Here is a 23,637-nt window from a genome sequence, read left to right as displayed (position 1 = left end):
TACATCACATCACCTGCACACCTTCATCGCAAGAAACATCACGCCGTAATTGTCCATAGTCAAAATTGTAAGTGTAACTTAATAAACAATCTAATAGAATTCACCGAAGAGTCTCATTGGCCGCAAAGTCAACCACCCCTAGGGCTACGCCCCTAAAAAATGATAATCACTAGTTCTAATCCCTTAGATTCAATTTTAATTTTTTTGCCAGTGACTTACGTACTGGTAATAATTTCTAAACTTAAATTTAAATTAAAAATGAAATTATTTATATTAAATACATTTATTAAAAAAATCATAAATATACTATGATAAAATAAAAACAGTAAGTAAAACAAATCTTTTTTTAAGAATCAATAAAAATAAGACTAATACTTATTGTAAAATATCAGTTAAATATAGTGTAAGAGGACCACCCAGATGCGCAGTTCACGTTAAGGCATTCGAAAAACAATTTTAAATTAATAAAACGGAAATAGCAACGCAATTGGACAAAAAGCCTAATAACTGTAATAGAATATTGAATACCACAAACGCATATTTAATTACAAACCGCTTCTAATGATCATAAAAACAATTCTTTTCTGCATAAAAGTTGCAATATACAATGCGTCTGTTTTGCATAAAAACCTCTATTGTAATCTACTTATATACATTGCTGATTTTTGAGACCGTTCTATAAAACAGTTACTTATTCAAGGGGTGAACATATTTTGTTAGTCAAATATGCAAGCAATGCAACCGGCCAACGAATTTCTGCATCTCTGATTTGCTAGAGACGATTCGAATCAAGAGTATAAAATATTTTATACCAGACGATCAAGATATTAAAGACGAGAGGATCAGAGACCATCACACACATCGAGAGCAGAAAATCACACGATTCAAGATGGCAGACAACCAGACCGAGACCGAGAACAAACAGCAATAAAAAACTTTTTTTCTTTCAGTTTATTTTCCAGCACTCAGTTAACAAAGTATATAGAACTTGACACTAATTTGCTTTAGTTAATTGTACAACTATTTTTTTCCAAGCATATTTTGCTTGCAAAGTCGCATCACTTTGGCCTCAAAACCAGAAATTATTTAACTTTTGTATGTTATCTTCAAATCTTTTCTTAAATTAAACGCCCAAAAACTAAAAATTAAGATTGTTCGCCTCAAGATGATCAATCAAAATAATTTTGTAATGCTTAGCTTTAAGTTTAAGATATCGAACATAGCATTTTATTTCGAAATCTACGAATATTTAATCGATCAATGTTAAATTAAACATTCAAATTCGTTTTTTTAACGACAATAATAAATTCAAGATCGACACCACATCAAATAATCACGCAACATCAATCGCAATCGATAATACGCCGACGCGTTCAAATATAAATCGCAGCGCTGGATGCACTCGTTATTAACAATTAAATTTCTCACACATTGAGAAGCGCTGCTCTAGAAGATCCCGGCGTCATAGCGCTATGTCTTATGAACGTTATACGAATAACAGGCTCCGGTACCAACAGCCGAAACCCACGCATTTTCCACTCAAAAGCGAGTATCTGAGTCGAAAATCGTGATACGCGGTTAATTGCACACATCGGTGGAGTTTCTTATAAAAAATGAAAATATGGCAATGTCTTCTATTTTTTTTAACTACCAGCTGCTATTTGACATTCATTGGCGTGGAGCAGACAAATTTGTTTTATGTGGCGTCTGGCTAGACGCTAGACAATGTTGTGTTGTTTAAGAGAATGCCTAGGTGGTATTGCAAGTTTATCGCAAAGGTAATCGATCGTGTTGACACGTGTTAACGCGTGTCACGGTTTGTTGTGGAAAATGCAAATTTTATCTGTAAGATTTGCGTTCATGTGGAATACGATTTATTTTACTGGTTAACGACCAAAATCTTATGATAACAAAACAATATTTTTACATATACTGCAGAACAATAAATTATATAATGGATTTTAATTTTTAATATAATCGACTTTTTATATAGTAATTTGGTTATTTATTTAAAGATTTTTATATATACTAGTGTATAATATAAATTATTCTGTATGCAATAAAGATTTGTCGGGGCTTTAATTTATTGAATTTTTTTATAATTTAGAGGTTATTTTAACTATCATTACACAGAAAAACACGTCTCGGAAATTATCAAAAATAAGTACGGCCGAAAGAACAGCTCTGCTTGGAAAACGCGCTAGACAATATATTATGCCATACTCTAATCTAAATCTAATCTATACGAATATGTGCAATTAATCAAAAGCAATGATAATTTTTATGTATTGTAAAAGGAAAAACTCACTTTTCGGCCTCGGAGTCCGTCGACGGGAATTCAATATTTGACGATTTCATAACAAATATTGTTACCTATTTTAATCAATGTATTCTTATAGTTCTTACACACATGTATATATTTCATTTTCATAGTTAGAACATACCTAGTTAATTTGCAATCCAATTATTTATATTCACATATGTAAATAATGAAAATTATTATCGCGTAGCAAAATTATTTACAGCTGTTGTCACGTTACTGTCAGCCATCTTGTTTTATATTTGTATGCTTATTTTTCATTGGTCAACAACAAAAGAATTCATTAGCGGAGGTTAGAAAATCATCGTTCAAACTCTATTTTTTTATTAATTATAATTAAATATATTATATATCTTTTGTTTACGTGTATTATTATACACCGTACATGCAAAGATTTACGATTTATAAAATAGAATGTTTCATATAAAAATATGCGCGTCCGGAAGCAGCTTAAAACAATTATATATAAGATAAAAAATTAGTCTCTTACAAAATTATTAAAATTTGTAAAATTTAAACATATTAAATATTCTATTAAAAATTACAATTAATACTATTCTAATAACTGTTTAAATTTATGAAAATATCAAATAGTATAAAAATACTTATTTAACCTATAAAAGTCAGAAAAGCGTATTTTATTATTATTATTATTATATACTTATATGTTTATATTTTTTGTAAAATGGATTATATATCATTTTTGTATAAAATAGTGTATTTTTTATTAGACCTTTTCCATTTCCTATCTAAAAAGCATACAATCAAAATTTGTTTAAAATATAATCTTACTACAATAATAACTTTTAAAACAAAAAAATATTTACAAAAACAGATCCTTCAAATAATAAGTATTTAACAATAGATGCGGCGCATGCCTTAAGATTGTAAAACGATTTTTAAAATATTTTTTTTTTTTTTAATTTACGTAATCGCTCAGAAAATCGGCTACATACAACCGTATCGAAGGAGCGGCTAAAGCCGACTGCAGCGCGGACGGGCTAGCAGTCTAGCTGTCTAACACAGTCTGAACTAAAATATATTTTAATGGAAGTATTCAATTTAATAAAATTTAAGTGCTTCTGTAGAAAGATAATTTTTTACAATGGAAAGAATAAATACATTAACTAGAAATAGTCAAAGTGAGAATAGATTGTCAGCTCTTGCATTAATATTATTCGAAAAAAACTTTGAGGCAAATATTAATAAAATACAATATATTATATGATGCGGTTATTGATGACTTTTGTGAGGACCGTCGAATAAAATTATTTTTTTAAAAATAAATACATAATATGTTTATCAATTAAAAAAAAAATTAAAAATATAGTTTTTGTTTCCTCCCTCCCTGACCGCATGCCCTGTTTTAAAATTCACCACACTTTACTGATATACATCCTATTAAATAAAAAGCATACGTCCTAAATTTGTGAACTTTAGCAATATCGAATAATACTGTTACAATATTATTTTTTCTGTTAAAATCTCGACAAATGTCTTTAAAATATATGTTGCTAGCCAGTAAAATATTAAACGTATCTAAACACTACACAGCCGGATATCATAATATGTGTCTTGTTTCCGCAACAGTTATTGTCCGGTGACACAATACCTGTGCAACGTTTTCGTGAAGCATTACAAGTCTATGGTGCAACCATTGTATTATTAATATACTTATCAGAATGCAGGAATCCTTGATCCTAATTGGCTAATTTGTGTCTAACATAATACACATATGTTTTCTAGTGATAACACAGTCACAATCGGTTCGTCATTGAATTTTCGGCAAATCCATTCGTAAGCATCTTATCGTTTTGACCACATTTGCGGTTTCCGACTCTTGTTCTTTGAACATCGCAAAGGGCCTAGTCTCTTTCGTTATAAGAACATCTGCGCTCATCTGCATACGCCTCCGCTTTGACAGGTGAAGTACTCTCCTCTGAGGCTGGATGCTGCGCCGCGGGGGCGCCGACCCACAGTTTGGTAGTCCGCTGGACCACTCATCGTCAGCCCGGTTCACCGGCTTTAAGTCCAAACGTCACAGCTGAGTCTTTTAGTCATGAACAGACCGCCACGCGAGTGCCTCCTTGTTTACTTTGCTTCGTATTGTTGACGCGATCCCTAACGACCACGTGTGTTTGTGTGCCAATAAAGGGTTGACTCACCAGTGAATGTGCAGTGCAAACAGTAACCTCAGAGCCATGAACAGTGATTGATAATAATAATAATAATATTCTAAAACAAAATGAAGCTCTTGTGGTTATTGCTTATATTGGCAGTTGTCTGCGCAGATGTTGCGAATGATAAGATTCGAATCAAAGGCAGAGTTCGCAAGAGGAATTCTAGGAATCAAGCTCAAAGAAGCCATAGGTCTTTACTACCATATTGCCAATTTAACACTAGCATCATCGAAGACAATCAACTCTTGATGAAGACCATTGAGCAATCAAAATTCATCTTTACAGGAAAAGTCCTCAGTCTTAAACGCTCATCTTCAAATAACAAACACATCTTTAGAGTCTTCATAAGACGCGTTTTAAAAGGTGATCTTAACGAGTTGAACGTTGTACATTTTGAGTCGAATAGAAAGAAAAACTTTAACGGAGCCACTGTTTACGTGACGAGAAACAAACCAGATGGTGAAAAATGCGAGCCTTTTCCGAGAGCTAAATACTCGGCTATATTCTTGGCTGAAAAGCAACAGAATTTTGATGAAGATTCAGAATCTAACGAGGAGCTTCGCTTAGTGATCGATCCAGTGCCGCTTTCCTTGTATCATCTAGATAGAGTTAACGCCGCAGTTAAAGGTAAGCTAAAATTATTATGTGTGTGCTTAGGCGCGTTTAATCGTTCGTGAATCTAAGTTGTGGTTCGTTTTTGGGAGATTTATGTTTTGAGCTTAGTTCAAGCCCTTTGCGCAAACACAAAACAAGTTAGTTTTGTGTTAGCGAGTTTAAGATCAAAGTATCCATAAGCACATAATTACTATTTAATTACAAATCAATGCGAGCCCACATCGTGTAAATTTGTACGAAAGTTTATACTGTATCGAAATATTAATATATATAAGTTGTGGAAAATATTATTTTAATAATTATTGTTAGAGTTTCAGTAAAATGTATCTTAATTTACGCGTATATATTGAAAATTAATATATATTACTATTTAACTCATGCAAACTAATCTGATATTGTTTTTATACATCAAAAGGCATATCTAAAGATTTTAATTAATTTTATAAAAATTTATTATTAAGCAATCTAAAATATAAATAGTTATATAAATACAATTTTAGAAGTAAGGTACATTGTAATTATTTTACGATTATAATATTCTTTAAATTTAAATACATTTAAACACTTATTGTTATTCTTTAACACTTAATTCCGTCTATAACAATATTTTTAAGCATACAACAAAAGTTCTTAATCGAAAGTTGTTTAACAATTTTTTTGTTAAGCATTACATAAAGTGCTTACGAGATTTTTTTACTGCCATCACAATTTTAAGTTTTTAACGACTTGCCCATACTTTTGCTGTAAACGCCACTCTTTGCGCTTTACGCTCGCAAAAATGGACTTATCTTATGTATTTACATCAAAAATAATTTACCACCAAGTCACAGGACAATCGCCAAGGAAAACATTTCCAACGACGTTTATTCGCTTAAGCGATCTTAGTTAAGTTTTAATTGCTGATTGCGCCGCAGCTTCCTATATAATAAACGTATTTTGTATCCAATTGTCAACTTATGTTTTACGACACATAAATAAAATTATGACGCGTTATTAAAATATGAAATAGGGGCTTTTGCGATTCTTTTGTGGCAGAATCGTAGATAAAAGAGCGTAAACGATAATTTTGATTGTGTATGTGGGTTGACTAATATTTACACAATACGAAAAAAACGATACATAATAAATATGCAGTAAATTACTATTATAAACAATAAAAAAAACAATATTGTAAAACTTACAAATGAATTTTTAAGTATTTCATTTTTTTAATTATTCTCTTTTTTTATTTTTTGAGAGCAAAAAAACCCGCGTTTCAATCATTAGCTAGCATTTTTTTTTAATGTAGAAATTAAATATATTTAAAGCTAAGTTAATAAAAAGTGGTTTTAGTAATGTTATAATATTGATAACATTTTTAATATTTATAGATAAAGTCCATTCTCAACATTTTTTTTTAATTGACTTTTCATCCTGACATTCAGCCTAACTTCTGATATCAGAAGAACTACAAATAGTTTTCACTTTTCAATCTTCCTGTTGAATATTTCGTAATAATTTTTTTGGTTAATTCATTGATATGTTTCTTTAGTTTTTTCTTGTATTTTTTCTTATATTTTTACTTCTTCTTTAAAAATTAAAATTTTCAAGTCTTTGTGAATATTAAAGTTAAGTCATTCCACAGAGGATATAACATTACTCTTAACAAATTTTTTTGTGCCTCTAAATTATTTATGTTATCTCTGAGTTTCTTGCTGATCCCTAGAGTTAAGTTCTATTTTTATTTTACTTCAAATATTAGTTATTCAGGTAAGCTTCCAGTCCAGGTGCATACTTAAATACTTAAATTTCTGCGATATTTAATCGGACAGGAAGACATGTTTTTTTTCATATACAGACTTTAGCTCCGTTGCCTTTATTTTCCAAATACGCAGCCATTATTGCATTTTGTTGATATTTTCTTGTAAATAAATAAATGCTATATCCAAATTCTCATAAAAAGCCATAATAACTAAGTAGTCTGCAAAGGTTGTATAGGTTGTTCAGTTTGTAGTTGGAAAGTCTGCTGTGTATATAAAGAACAGTACTGGTTCTAGCACACCGCTCTAAGGTACTCTAGTTTGTTATTAGATAAACGGAAGATGGTTCATCTTGATATTTTTTTATAAAATACACATTGCTCAAAAATAATTTTTCTATTTAATATACAATTATGTAAGTTAGTCAATTTTATATTTATATGTGTATTTTAACCCCATATGCCACATTTAGTGAAAGCTTGACTTATATCATAGAAAGCAGCTGAGTAATATTTACTCTCTTGAAGATTTTTATTTATCTCGCTTTTCACTTGCTGTATTGTTGACTTGGGATTATCTCTTACTTTCGTAGTTTTGGATTTATTCTATGAAGCTATTCAGTAGCTTTTTAATTTTTTTGCTATAATAGAAGTAAGATTCTACGTTTCCAGGGTTTTTTCATGCTTTTGAATAAGGATAACATGTGACATCTTTCAATGTATAAAAGTATTGGTATGCGTTAAAAATGTTTGTATTTATTTCAAAATTTTTTTAGAGGGCTTATGAGCTTTTTTAAAGCATAATTTAAATTTTCATATATTGGTAACTTATCTTATTATTTTATCTTTAAAGAGATGTCGAGTAGATGCTGCGCTTTCATAAATTACTGTATTTTTTATATTTCATGTTTATCAGAGAATGCGATATTTTTTTTACTATTCCTCGCCCATTTTTCATTTTTTAATATAATGGATAGCATTTGTGGTTGTTTGATTTTTTTCCAGAGAAAATATTACAAATTTTCAAGAAATTGTAATCACATTAAATTCTACATCAAACGCTCATTACTATAAAATATTATTTTGGTAATGTTAAATTTGTTATACACGATAGATTTTCTTATAAGTATATATATTTTTATATGTTATATATATTTTCTGATAAGACAAACTCAGTAAGAATTGCTTCATTTTCCGACAACACTATAATAATGGCGTCTGATACTAACCCAAAAGTAGCATCAGACAGACCGCAAGATCATTACTGAAATATCCAAGCTTAGCTCTTTAAATGGCGAATTAACATTATTGAAAATATATTAATCCATATTTAATTTACCCTGAACACAGATATTGGTCCTCCGGTATCCCTTAATGAGAAATGGATTCTAAAAGTTAACTTTGCACAAATATCTTGAAATTCTCATATTTGCAACAAAAGGAAACATCTTGGACTTTAACTACGCAAGCTGTACTGGCTCACAGGACCAAATTTAGACTTATCATTGGAAAACAATATAATAATAAAATCGTCGTGATCTTATTGAGCTTAGATTTAGAGTGTGACCTCCATATATAAAATCAATATTCTTGAAAGATTCTTAAATTAATTGCTTACGTGGATGTTTGATGCTCCTTGGTTTGTGCTTCAAATATATATATTTAGTGACTGCAACTGTATTAGTGTAAGACACAATTAAAATTATGAGTGAACAATATTTAAATATATTAAAAGCTCACCTCAAAATACTGGTAAGTAATCTGCTAAAAGACAATGTTATAACTAAACATAGACTTGAGCGTTTAAATATGGTGGGATTAACAAAAATATTAAACTAGTATGGCCAATACCAAAAATAATACAAAATAACATTTAATGGGATACTATATTAAGATAAAGCCAAGACTATAATTTTAAATTATTAAATATATTATAACTTTATGTTGCTAATTTAAAAGAAGTCTCCAGAGAAAGACTTCCTAAATACTTTTTTTTTTAAATGACCAGATGGTAAGAATAAGCAAAAAGAACGAAATATATATAATTTATAAGAATCAATTATTCTCTAAATAAATTGCATTTTGATAGAAAATAAATATTTAAAAAACCTTTATATTGTTCTATTTTTTTCTTGAAAACTAATATAAAAATAAATATCATTTATACATTGACTCTACAAACTACAATGACTCTCTACTACAAATAATCTAATGAATTTATTGTTCTATATTATTATTTTTTCAAATTTTTATGTAATATTTTCAGTACAGATTTTTCTTCTGGACGATTAACTGTAGTAGTTTTAAATTAAATTGCAAAATTGGATGAAATTCTCATTTCTTATATAAGCTGATTTCGTAGTTTAGATAAGTTAGTATCTGAACCACTAGAACATGATTTTAATCCCTTCAAAAAAATTGCGTACCGTTTAACTACTAGATTACAATTAAATAGAGAAATCTAACATATGTATATGTACATTTTTTCACACTTTTTCATGAAACAAAATACAAAATTTTATTTAAAAATAAAACAGAAAACATATGAATTGCGTTATTTTATCATTGCTATATAAATATTATATTATTTGTCAAAGTATTCAAAAAGCTCTGTCGGCATTTTGTATCCACTCCAGTTACATTTCTCTGGCCAAAGTACTTATGTATATGACCATTTACCTGATGCGAAGCCATACCAAAGATGTTGTGATGGGCATAGAAATGGGATGCAAATTATGCGGATGAAATGGCAGCATCCAGGGCCGATCATGACTTGTGTGTGCATCTCAAAGGGCCGCTGAGATGAAATATTCAAACCCTGAACATGTTTAGCCTCCATTATCTCAGCCATATGTGCGAGAATAATTAAATTGCGTGCAATAATTCCGATGATATTACACATCAAATGTCGACTTGTATAGGTTTATATTATGATTCGCGTGTTATCTAATTGGAGTTATGTATTGCACGTCTCGTTTACAATGGTATATTGTGTGTGTTCGAACGTACAGGGTGTTCTTTCGATGATTGAACGAAAACGGCGCCGACAGTGGAAGACGTGCCGAGCGCGAATTGGAAGACATTATGTGAGACGAATCCGATGTGTGTATGTGGTGCTTTATAATTTATGGGAGAGGTTTATCACTCGCACTTGTAATGTTATATATGTATATTGTGATATAGGATAGTACAAAAGTAAGTAATTAAAGGTAAAAAAAAATTATTTAGTTAATTGATTTTAAAAACAGATAATATATTTTAGATTAGTTATGTCACTTTTTTTTAAACGATTCACTTATATCGAATGACAGCTTAGAGCAGCATATATTTTACTAACACTTGTCATATAAAATATATATTTACTAGTAGAGTACGCTCGGGATAAGGATTCCGGTTTGTTATTGTGTGCGTGAACTGTGTGGCGCAAAACAATTTCGCTCAAAATATTTCATTTTTTTATTTTAAAAGAAAATATATGTTTATTTAACATACAATAATCTAAGCTAAGTTGGAAATTTCAACGGACAATTAAAAATATATTATATAATCGAAGAAACCAGACATTGATGTCAATAATTAAATATTTGCAAAATTCAAAATCTTTCACTAGTTAAAAAAAAAATGAAGTCTTTAGCTATTCTTCAAAAGCAAAAAGATATAAAATGGGGAAAGAAATTATTCGCAGATTGTTTAATGGCTCGACGACTCTATTAAATCATTAAAATCCATTGAATAAATTAAAAAATTATCATTGGCGCAACGATAAGATTAATAACTTTTTTAAGCCTTACAGAAAATAGTGTAAAAAAACCAACAACGTACGGATTAATAAAAAAATAATTAAAATATTTTAATCCACGGGTAAGAGAACGAATAACTTACAGTGTATATTTGAAGCCTTGATATCAATTTACCCAGATATGCCCAAAAAATTTTGTTCTCTTAAAATTTCATTTATAAATAATTAACAGTGGCACGAGCTTAGTGACCTACCCATGAGACAGTGGGCATATCTGGGTTAAACCAATATCAACACAAAATTATTTAAAATAAATCACTAGAGAAGATCGAACTTCTGTGCCACACTGCACTTTAATGACGAATACCAGCGTTGACGAATCAGCGACTGTCCTTAAAAGAGAAAGCGAGACAACGAAGTACACGCTAGATCGCTTCTTCCTCTCATATACATGTCACGCACACAATAACAAACCGGCATCCTTATCCCGAGCGTACTCTAGAAATATATATAATAACTAAAAGTTAAAATGTTTTTCAATATAATTTAACTAAAGTTCTATAGAAAATATATGTTCACTGTTAAAAATATAATATGTTTAAAAAAATACTTATTTTACATATATATATATATATATATATAATCTCATACAAATTTTACTATATTATAGTTTAAAAGAAAACATAGTCAAATAGCTTATAAATAAATATATAGACTTATAATATTTCAATTCAATTATTTTATTTCTAACTTATATTATGTATATCATTTTATTTATTTAATTAATGTACGATAATAAATATCAACTTTTTAAGAAAGACGAATTTTATGATCGTATCACAAAAATACCACACAATCTTTAGAAAATGTTTATTTCAGCCTATATTTTTAACAGTGAATAAAAAGCGTTAATAAAAGAGAAAAAGTTAATTTTTGATAATGTGTGTCACATAAAATTATTAATATTTAAACATACAAATTAAGCTTATTGATATTTATACTATTGTAAAATATTGAAAATATTATATAAAATATATTTTTCCTGTATCATTAAAAGTTTATTAAGGATTTTCATAAGTCGAACTTTGTTTGAGATTTTTTTAAATACGCAATACAATGATGCTTCTGATATCTTGAATTTAAATCATACAAAATATCTTGAATCAAACTTTATATGAGGTTTTTTGTCAAATATTTTTCAGTTTATTTAAAAAAAAACTTTTTCATATTTTTTTTAGCTTTCCTATACATACGGTCATAACTTATAACCAAATTTTCAAGTTAATTTAGTACAAAAATATTATGATAATTTAATTTATATCTCTATATATGTACATATGCAACACATTTAATTACCACCTGGTAAGTTTTTACTAAAGATTTTAAAAATATAGACTTATTCATAGTACACACGCAAAGGTATGTCTCCAATGGGCACTTTATACAATTATCTTTGCCAGATCTATATAAAATTAAATAATGATTTTTTAGGACTCTTCTAAATTTATAAGGTACCTAACTGTTATTTCTTAAATTAAAAAAAATAAATAATTAAGACTTTCTTAAGAAATTGGAAATAAGGCAACATCAATATAATATAAAATAAACTTATTTAATTAAAATATTCCCTCTATTACATTAAATATATTTTTAATTATTTCAATTCTTGACATGCAATTCTGATTATACTTTTTATTTAATAAACTTAAAACTAATATTCATACGTTCTATAAATAGTTAGTAATATATATTGTCTATAAAGTATCTATCTATAATGAAAAAAATATGATTATGTGAAAAATAAATTTGTATATTACAATAAAAAATATATTTGTATTTTAAAATTAGGAAATGCAATAATACCGGTATTATCGAAAGAGAAAACAGTCAATACCGGTATTACCGGTATTGACATTATTATTTTTATTTTACTTAATTAATGATAAAAAAGACCATAGAAGACCAGCTATGTATTTCTCATTCACTAAAAAAAATTAATGCTGAGAGAGAACTACCATATGGTAGGTGTATGTGCTTATCTTCATTATATTAATTATGATTATTTCCAAAAGGCATATTAAATTTTAAGCATCAAAAGGATGTTGATGTAAATACATCAAAACGCTAATTAGATAATTGATAATACCGGCCACCCTATAATAGACCATTTTTGTTATTTCCCATTTACCTTTACTTAGTTTTCTATTTCCAATTATGCTTTTCATTTAATCATATTTACAGCGATTTTCTCATTGCAAATTCAATAGTTTTCCCATCCGGTTTCGTTCGGTAAACTGCACAAATGCAATTAGCATCGCTCACGGCACGAATCAAAGTTTGTTCTAGACAATATTGAAATAATGACCGGTGTTTGAATTTGAAGCACGCATCGCTTGCTTTACAAAGCTTTCCATTAGTCTCCCTCTACTGTGGAGTTGTGCAACTATCGAGTGATCCGACGTGGTGTATTCATTGTTTAGCTTCCATTTAGCATACATGCCATTGCTTCTACCAGAATGTCCACCGGAGGACGCAAATTGACCCGAAGACCCAAGACCGAGACCGAGTGCCCGAAATGCCCAAAGCCGAATGTTCAACGTAACCGACTTCACCGTAACTCGACAGAAGTCAGCTTCATTATTGTTGCACTAACTCGAAGTATTATTAATCGATAAATATTTACTCGCATGATGAAGAAAAAAATGAAAGCTGTGTTTGCTTTGTGACCAAAGCCGCCGAGTGCTTATGTTTACAAAGGCGAAAAAGACGTATCGGTCACGTATTTCTTGCGACTTCGCTTGTTTATTCTAAATACGAGCAGAGTTTTTACTAAATATTTATACACACGTAATAAGAATCAATAATATTTTTTCACGGATGCTATACTGTTTTGCTTGATTAAGTTTCTTTCACGTTCGAAGTATGAATTCATGGTTGAATGAAATATTTTCGTCACATCAATATTTGTTACTTAAATATTTAACAGCTATTTTATATACAAACATTGCTGTAATCCATAAACAAGCTTGAGATTTCTTAGTCATTGTAAAATTAAATTGAAAATTAAAAAAAAATCCAATTGTTTGGTATTTACTTATTCAGATTGAAAACTTGAAATGTGCTGTTTCTAAAAATTAAGTGATGCTTAAGGCATCGTTTAAAATCGTTTAAGGATGGTTTTTTAAATATTGGTTCTTAAATATTGCCAATGGATTTGCAGATTACTGTATGTTTATATTTAGTATCTATTTTTATTTTTAATATTAAATTTTAAATTTTAATCAGATATAATACATACTTACAAGTAAGTATTTACTATCAAAGTCTGCGAATCAGATATAACTATGTTAATAAATATAATTATTATGTGTTATATTGTATGTCTATATTATTAATTATAAACTATTATGTGCTTCTCAACGTTTTATTGCTTTGATATATTTTACTACTTTTTTGTGTTAGTAAGTTTTAACTATTTATTTTAAGACTTTTCTGTTAAAAAATTTCGGTAATTTATTTTATATATTTTTTATATATTATTCGGCTTTCGTAACAATTTTTTATATTAATTTAGAAGTGCTCAATATTTTTTAAATATTTACATTAAATCAAAATTTTTTTTTTTTATTTAAACCTAATGCATTTTATTTTGTAAATATGTAACCATCGAGGGTACCTCAAAACAGTGAAAGATCTACCACCGTACATGTACGGCGATATCGCTCAATGGGTTAATAACGTTCCAGAACCCAAAAATATTTAAATTGTCGACAGCACTTTCAGTAGTTTGAAGAAATGTTTACCGACATACATTTTTTTGAATAAAGTCGCTTGAATACATAAACAGATGATAAGCAAATATTATTTTATAACTGTATCTCAAGAACCTTTAATAAAAAAAATATTAAGGAGTAGTATTTGATTATTCGGAGACTCCAAATTATAGATTTCGATTCAAGAAAGCAGTGGACTAAAGCATCATATAAAACGCCAATAACTAAAGGAATTAGCGATTTTTAATAACTGAAGGAGATCGGAATTATCGATTATTATATAATTAATTTTTAATCGATTATCACATATAAAATTTTCATTTTGTATATTAATATTTTAATAAATACTTTAAACTAAATCGGGCTTGTTTTTCATAATGAAATATATCTAAAAACTAATATTATATATATATAAATTAATTTCTAATGTTATTCTTAGCCAGAGAAATTTAACTTTTGTAATTTTTTTTATAAGGATATATATGTTCCAAAATTTGTTTTAGAAGTTTGAGACCCTTAACAAATCGGATTATATTGTGTTGAGTGTTTTTTTGTAATTAAAAAGTATATTATATTATACTACATTTAATACTTATGATTTGTGCGGCTATGTATTGTATATATTATATAAATTTAACTATAGAGATATTATTATATTATATACAAGATAATTTAACTTGAAATTGTAAGGCACTAAAAATACCGAAAATATAATACAATAATGTACTAAAATTTTAACTTATTGTTCATTTTATAATGTATTATTTTATGTGTATATAAGTTGTTTTAGTATAATACATAAATATGCTGATTAGAGTTTACAATGTATATACGAGCAGGTGAAAGGACAAAAATAATATTTAAGAACTCAAAACATAATAAAGAATATGCTATTAGCTATTTGGATGAAATGCTGATATTTTGTTGCGTTATGATATGTTGTGACACGTGTTGCATCATATGAGTGTCATACATATAAAACACAAACACAGATCCAACCTATTAATATGATAAACAACCTGATATTTTTTACGAAACGTGTATCCTGTAGATCAGTGATCTCTGAATAGTTTGTATGCATTAGAAAAATGTGGAAAATAATGTATTTTATTTGGCTTAGTAATACGCAGTTAATTGGTATTTTTGTCAAAAAATAGTTTACTACTTAGAAGAATTTAAGTTTAATTATATATTATTAAGGGCAAGAATGTTTAAAACTACATAGTCACCGTCTTCCTTGGTTAAATGTCTACTCACTAAAAAGAAAATAATATAAAATGATTTGGCTGTAATTTTAATTCAAATATATATTTAAGAAAATGTATAAATGTTAAAATAAATAAATATAAAAACAAAGGAATTCATTTAATTAGTGTTGATACTCAAACGCAAGTTAATAATGATCACATTTTTTGTCAGTATAAATTTGTGGACTACTCGTATCACTCTTTAAAGATATCAACTCTTGATTTCGTAAGACTTTTATGAGACTGATCGAAATCAAATCAACAGTCGTTGTCTCGAACATGCAGATCGTGAAATTAATTTGTGGCATATGCTCTTCGAGATCTGTTTCGCAGCCGGTCATAAAACGCTCCTTTTACAATCGACTGGAATTGGATCGTAAATAATACACAGATGACTTTATCAAGACGACCGCATAAATCACACGCACACAGTGAATAGTATTATGGAATCGTTCGTATCTATGTACGATCGCGAACGGGAACGACCTATTGTGCGGTCGAGCTTTTCCGATCGAAAAAAGTCAAATCATAAACGTATCTCTCGATCTGAAGGAATGTGGGTTTGTAGTCAGGGCGAAGACGGTGGCAGCCATCAGGGACGTTTGATGAAAGGGTTTTGATGTATGGCTCATTGTGAGCGATTGTAGCCCCGTCCTCGCCTTGATCTGCGTATGACCCTGAATGAGTGGAAATCTTTGACGGATAAATAATAAATATATTGAAATTGGTATTACTTAAAAAAAACGGATTAAAGGATAAGTCATTTGAAAGTGTGATATGATGTTCAATATTGAAAATGTCTGAGAAATGTGGCAGGGCAGATTTTCAGTTCTTATCAAGTACACATGTTCAATGGTCAAGTGATTTCAAAGAAACTGGTGGTCAGTAAATATTATTTTCTCCGGGCATTAGTCTTTTAACTAACGTTTTTTTAAACAGATTTAAACGCTAAAAAAACGTTCGCTTTCTGTGGTAGCTTACACGCCTCATGATAAAGTCACATCAAAGAGCTGTTTTCTTATTAATTTCAATTTTTATCAATTACAGCCGTTATGCTTGCACTACACTCTCTGGAAGTTGTCCGAACCAAAGTTACAATTGAAGTCGGCCAAGATCTACGACTTCTAGTAAGCAACCACACTGTCCCAAATTGCATATACCGTCCGGACGGCGGCTTCTGTTACGTACTGCCGGCATATTTGCGCGCGATCGAAAAATGTGCCAAATAATAACAATTTTTAAATTGTCATATTATTAAAATTACACTACTGATAATTAAAAAATTTATGTGGGCACTCACCAATACAATATCAATGAAAACTTTTCGGTCGTAAATATTCAATTTACGCAAAATCTTTGTCGGCTTTTGCAAAATGCCATAAAAATTATACTTCAGAATATTACCACCACATCTGTAACTATCCTAGAATTTGTCGCCATCGATTCTAAATAAGAATTCGTTATTGTGTGACATTTATATAAACCGATCTAGGAAAATACATAGGAATATTCGAAACAATTTTTTTTAACAAAATTAAGTACCACTTATTATTTAATTTTATATGAAAAAAATATAATAACGATATCTGTTAGAAGAATATACTATCAAAAATATAATTAATTTATTTTGGTGCCCTAAAATATTCAAAGATGTCAGTAAGAGTCTGTTGAAGTCCCCGATAAGCATGTGGTATTATAACTTGACCACGTGACCACGATGCAGCGCTCGACATGCGTGTTAACCATAGGACGCCTACGCGCATACTAAAATTGCACCGAGTTACTCGTTCTCTCTCAGTTTTCGAAACACCAAATCTCACTCTTGTCACTTAACACTCTAGAGAGCGAAAGCGGAAGGGTCTCACCGCTCGCGCTTAAAAGAGCAGCTCCGACTTCTGTCCCTTTGACTCGAAAAATAATGCTGACAATGTTCGGAAGCGCTCGAAGCTGGCCAAGTCGACTGAATAATTTCAACTTTACCTCCTGTTCTCGGTAACCTCGGACAATTTTCGAGAGATTTTAGAGCGGGCAGAACCGAACCCGATCGAAGTAACCTATTATATTCTCCGTCTTTGGCCAACCTTGGCCAACTTCCAGAGAATGTAGTGCAGGCAATGGAATATTGAACTATGTTATAATAAATTTTAAAATATAACATCATACAGTATGAAAATAATGCTCGTTCTATTTAATATGATTATCTAGATAGAATTGCAAAAATCAAAATTCTGAATATGACGAGCAAATTTATTTTTATAAAAAAAAGGTACTACTAAATTCATAAAATCGAAACATAAATCAAATGTAGTAAAATATCATATAAATATAGATAAAATGTGTTCTTTAAATTTACATTAATATTTTTAGCTATTTTTTAACACTTATTTATTAAATGACAATTTTTTACTAAAATAATACTATTTTATCATTAAAAACATATTTATTTTCTGCATCTATCAATACGTAGATATTTCATTCGTTGTGATTATAAAAATTTTAACACAATCTCATCTTATTCTTATAATGATACATAACTATACATATAGCTTTAATTTAATACCTGTTCTTGTACCTTTAATGAGTACATAGACACAACAATGCTTAATGCATCACATTAATTTTTAATTTAAATACACACAAACAACACACAATTGTTTTATCATCAACCGATATATTCAAAACACCCACGCAATATTTTAATTATGATGACTAAATTATAGCAGCATGTATTGTAGGAACCAATGGTTCTCAATCTATATGTATTTTTTTTAATTTCAATGATCAAAATCTGAGCATTGCAGCAAACAAGGTGCACGCGACTATGACTAAGTTTGCGGAATTACGTCGCTCGTGGGCACACGGTGATCACATAAAATATTCATCTTTGTTAATAATGTACGAGGCGCACTTGGCGAGGTTCACCTTGGGTCTCACATAGCAATTCCTTAGTAGAACAATGGCTAAAGTAGGTAGGCACCGGAGAAAAGTTTTGCCTCTAAGCGGATAGTTTCGAAACACAAGGGTCGTTAAGAGGCATTTTTTGTGAAGTGCCCATATATCAATTTGATGATTTAAAAGGGCAAATCAGAGAGACGATTTCTCACGAAAGAATGCGGTTATTTCCGGAATTCGAATTGTGATAAATGGCTAATAACGCGGAGAAGATGTAAAGAGGGTTCTGCCCACGCACTCTCACTCTCGCGTCGTATTTGTGTTGTGTGTGTGTATTATATATTATATGTATATGTATATGTACGTTTATTTGGAAGAGAATTCAACGGAGACAAACTCCTTAGATCGAGATTGTGTTTGAGAGAATTCGGAGATAAAATTATTTTATGGAAGAGACAGATTTGTAACTTGTCGCCGAGCGAATGTGTTTAAACGCTTGGAAATTTTGTTGCTTATCAGATTCTTTAATATTTTAATAAAAATAAATTTAAAAAAATGTTTTTTAATGTTCCACTTTGATAACTTTGAGATTAAGAGAAAAATACTTTGAATGTTTTTAATTATTTAAAAAAAAATATTTTTATACATTTTCATATATTAAGAATGCATTTTTATAACGATGTTTAATGTTTTAATGATAAGAAATCATAATAGCCAAATATATGTTTATAATTTTTAATAATCTTGTATTTAATTAAATTACGGATGAAAGCTATTCAATATTTTAATAAATGGATCAGTATGCAAAACATTAGCTTCGTATGATTTGGCATTTCACTTGTACTCAATTTAAAAGGCGCTAAGTGAAATTTTCTTATTTTGTTGACAAATTTAACATTTCATCGACATTTTAACTAACCCAACATTGTCAAAGGTTGTTGTCTAGTGTCGTCAACAGCCGCCGCTCGTTGGCAATTACTTCTTCACACTGGTCAAACACACGACCAACAGCAAACATAGAAACATGTCAAAGTGGAGGAACCCGGCCATCGTTGGTTACCCAACGTGAAAAGCACTCGACGCTTTTTTAAAACGCGTTCGCCACTCTTTAAGTGCTTTTACATCTTGGAAGCTTCGTTACGGCTGACGTTTTGACAACCGTTTAACGGATCGAGCACATTCTGCTTCAATTTTTTTGCCCATTGGATCAATTATAGTGTCGTAAGCGCCGTTATAGACCATAATCCACAAATAAATTAAACACACTGGATTAAATTATTGTATCGCTAACGATAGACTGTCATGGTGCGCTTTGACAAGCGTTTAACGAATTAAACACGTTTCGATACACACTTATATTTTTTGCTCATCTAAAACGTTTTAAGCGCCACAATTGAACACGATCCATAAATCAATTAAACACACTGGAAAATTTATTAAATTATTATATCGCCGGCGATTGACTGACGTGAGGCGATAAAAGCCTATTGCCCATGGCATAACAATTAATGTTAAACGCATAAATATTAGATGAAGAGATTGCTTTATGCCTTTTCCATAATTGTTTCGGACGATTCGCGTATGGTCTTTATGATTTACGCGATACTAATTCAATAAAAGTGTTTTAAGTTCTTGAAAACAATTAGCAGCAGAAATTTCGTAATATGTATCGCAATTTCCAGTTGATGTGAATCGAATCGTTTATTCAATTATTTAATTACAAATATTTGTATCGTTCTACAATTGTTTCACTGTCTTAGCCAAGTATTTTTTAATTACTTTTAGTACGGCATTGTTATTTTATTTTTCTATGGTTTCATTGTTTCTGCTTAAATGTATAACTGCGCAGATGGAAGTATATTTTACAAGGATTAAATTTTAAATGTATGTTTTGAGCTACCTTAAATAAAAAATATTATTTTTGATATAAAAAAACGGCTTAAAAGTAATATTAAAGTGCTCCCTCTAATGTTTCTGCATGTAAAATGCTTAGATAATCACAATAAAATTAATAATAAAATAAAATGCTTTTTCTGTCTTCTCTTTAAATTTTTAATAAGCCTTTAATAATGATTACTATAAAAATTATGATTTTATAATACCAAAATTTATTTAAAAAGCAGAGTCAAAGCTATTTACAAAACCCACGTATTTTTCGTGATAAATATTATATAAAGATACTAGAAATGCTACTTCTGTATTGCAATATAATTGCACGAAATACCATTCTGATAAAATATATTGTACAAAACATAACATAAATAAAAAATAAATATCTTGCTAAATTTGATAACAGAGTAGTGATAAAAATTGTATTTATACAAAACTGTGTAAACATTTAATTTACCTTTTAAAAAAGAGCATACCATTAGATAACTGTACAAAAAATATTAAACTTATGTGGACTAATAAAATACTTAAAGCATTATTGCATAAGCTTATTTAAATAAAAATAGATCAAATATTTAAAAAAATTACTCTCTAAATTAAGGGTGGGCAATCTAAGGCCTGCTGCCTATTTTAATGTGGCACAGGAGCTTGGAATAGATTTTACATTTTAATAATTTTTAAAATTTAAAAGTATGCACCATAATAAAACCGTTAACATTCTAGTTAGAGTTGCGAGATATGACCGTATGTGGTGCTCCTATTGCTTTGCATTTCATTAGGACGTTACGCAATTATAATTTGACAGCGCGTTTAATGCCCTCGTATTATACAATTCCTTGTTCATTATTTTATTATCCGTGTATATCTGTCTTAAAACGTAAAGCCATTAGTAGACTTGAGTGACGTGAATATTTTATTTATTAATTAATACGTCAAAAGTATTCCCCAAAGATAAATTAATAAAGTCGTATATGATTGTAAACAACAATTAATTAAATCTATTAAGCTTTTCGCGAAAACGTTTGCTAAAAGTGTTGAGCACATTGTATGTAACATCAATAGGCAATTTATTAGCTAAGCAAATCATTTTTAAAGATTTTATTCGGCTTCTTTATCAAACTTTTTTGACTTTTATCTCTTGCTAAATACTTGCTAACTAATGCACTTTGCGAAAAGATTTTCGTTAGCACCACAATAAATTTAATATAAACCGTTTTTTTCGACGCACTTTAAAGTATTTAATAATGGGTTAATTTTCAACTGTGTCTTTTCATGCTAAAAGTTTCAATTGTAATCGTATATTAAACAGCTGTAAATTTGATTAAAATAAATTAAAAATTAATTTATTAAAAATACTAAATTACCATTTCACAGATTAATTTAGTGAGACACATTAATAGGTAATAAATAAACATCATGAACATATTTAGCATAAAACAATTACGATACTGACGTACAAGAGTGCAATAATTCATTTTTATTTATTTTACGCATATAACACGTTTATTGAATAACAAATATTCGAAGCGACACGTTGCAAAACAGTTAACACCGTAATTAGCCGCGAACGAAATTAATTTAGCCGTCAAACCCCATAAATCTTTCGAGCTTTGTCGTATAAATATTGAAATTCCGAACAAGTTTCCTTAAGCAAACCCAACAGCCACCTCTGTTGCATTGTTAGCCACCGATAAACAGCGGAGAAAATTGTTCTTAACGCGATATCTAATTCAATTTACAGGTATGCCCGGGTAGATAGATGTCTATCTACAAAAGGCGTCCGCCGACTCGCGATAGAGCGCCCAGATCTCTATGCAGACAGTCTAGACTTGTATTTCTAGAGCGGCAAAAGTTTCTATAGAGCTATCAAATTTATAGCGCGAATTCTGCTACATTTATCTGAATTGACTGAGCTTTCTTGGATAATAAATCTCGCACTGTTCTATGATAAACACCGAAACACTGTAAGGGTAATTAATGCTATCTTCCTTCTCTGTGAAACTCTGTGTACAACTTTTACTACTGAATTATGTATACTAATCTACGTACATATGTATTATATAATAAATATATTATTATATTAAATATGCTACACAGTAAAATAAAAACATGTATAATATATAAGATAACGACATTAACGACAAAGCATTAGATACTTTTATATTAATAAATAGATATTAAAATAAAAAATATTGTTTTTAAAGACATTCTTGGTATTGTGTAATTGTTAAATAAAAATATAATATTGCAAATAACAAGCGCATTTTTAGGCTCTTATTGCAGCTATTTTTATTTATGGACACTGGTAGTGAATTTAACATACACACGAATATTTTTTTAATTTTGTTATGGCACAATTAGTGAGTGAATTAAATGCCTAAGCATTTCACTCACCAGCTGATTAAAAAGAACAGCTCATCTACGCCATTAGCTAATTGAAACCTAATGAAAGTCGGTTGCGAATGATACCGATTAATTCAATATCGTTTCGGGGGCTGGTCACAATATTCAGTCGAGCTAATTGTGTTGTACTATGAAACCAGATAAGGTTCGCGAAACAATGGCTTTATCTCATTAGCATTACCGTCGGTCATAATCAATAAGCGATGGACGTAAAAGAGATATCAACTATCTAAAACGAACGAGAAAGACTTGTTAAGATATTCATAAGTCGTTGAATATTCAGCTTGACGTTTAATTAGCGAGCAATTAATACAACGCCATCGACATGTCTTTAATTAATATGCATATAGACTAGTCAATGTGTTAGTGATACAATAAATTAAAATTTAATAAAGGTAAAATATATTTATTATATCAAAAATATATTAATCAATAATAATTTAGTATTTTATATATAAGGTTTTAGTTAAATTATCGACAAACTTTAGTATGATATTTAACCTAATAAAAAAAAAACACTTTATTTAAAGTCACCTGTATTTAATTGTGATTATTTGTAATGAGCAATGAGTGTGTTTTATTTTAGTATTTTAAAGTATTTTACTACTTTTATTATCTATAAAAATATTGTTTCAATGCTTTTCAATAATAAACTAAACAATTATGTATTAAAAATAATGCATTGACTTAACCTTTGAGGTGCTGATTTTATTTTAATAAAAAGTTACGTAATTAGTAATTTTTTTTTTATATGTTTATATTCAATCTATGCTGCATCAATATTCAAATTTTTCATTTTATTGTTTACTGTAAAATTTACTCATTACGTGAATTTTTATT

General features: G+C 29.3%; 1 protein-coding gene across 1 annotated transcript in view; it reads left to right on the top strand.

The window, feature by feature from the left end:
• The first annotated feature begins 4,314 nt into the window (after positions 1-4,314).
• Positions 4,315-23,637, top strand: part of LOC148227969 (agrin-like) — a 497,006-nt gene continuing 477,683 nt past the window's right edge. The window contains exon 1 of the mRNA XM_088200279.1: positions 4,315-5,127. Within this exon, the coding sequence (XP_088056405.1) occupies positions 4,566-5,127 (562 nt within the window). The 5' untranslated portion in view covers positions 4,315-4,565. The remainder of the gene's footprint in view (positions 5,128-23,637) is intronic.

Source organism: Plectrocnemia conspersa, unplaced genomic scaffold (assembly GCF_051122295.1).
Source record: "Plectrocnemia conspersa isolate PC_06_02 unplaced genomic scaffold, ASM5112229v1 ptg000012l, whole genome shotgun sequence".
NCBI lineage: Eukaryota > Metazoa > Arthropoda > Insecta > Trichoptera > Polycentropodidae > Plectrocnemia > Plectrocnemia conspersa.
This window is presented reverse-complemented; position numbering and strand designations above follow the sequence as displayed.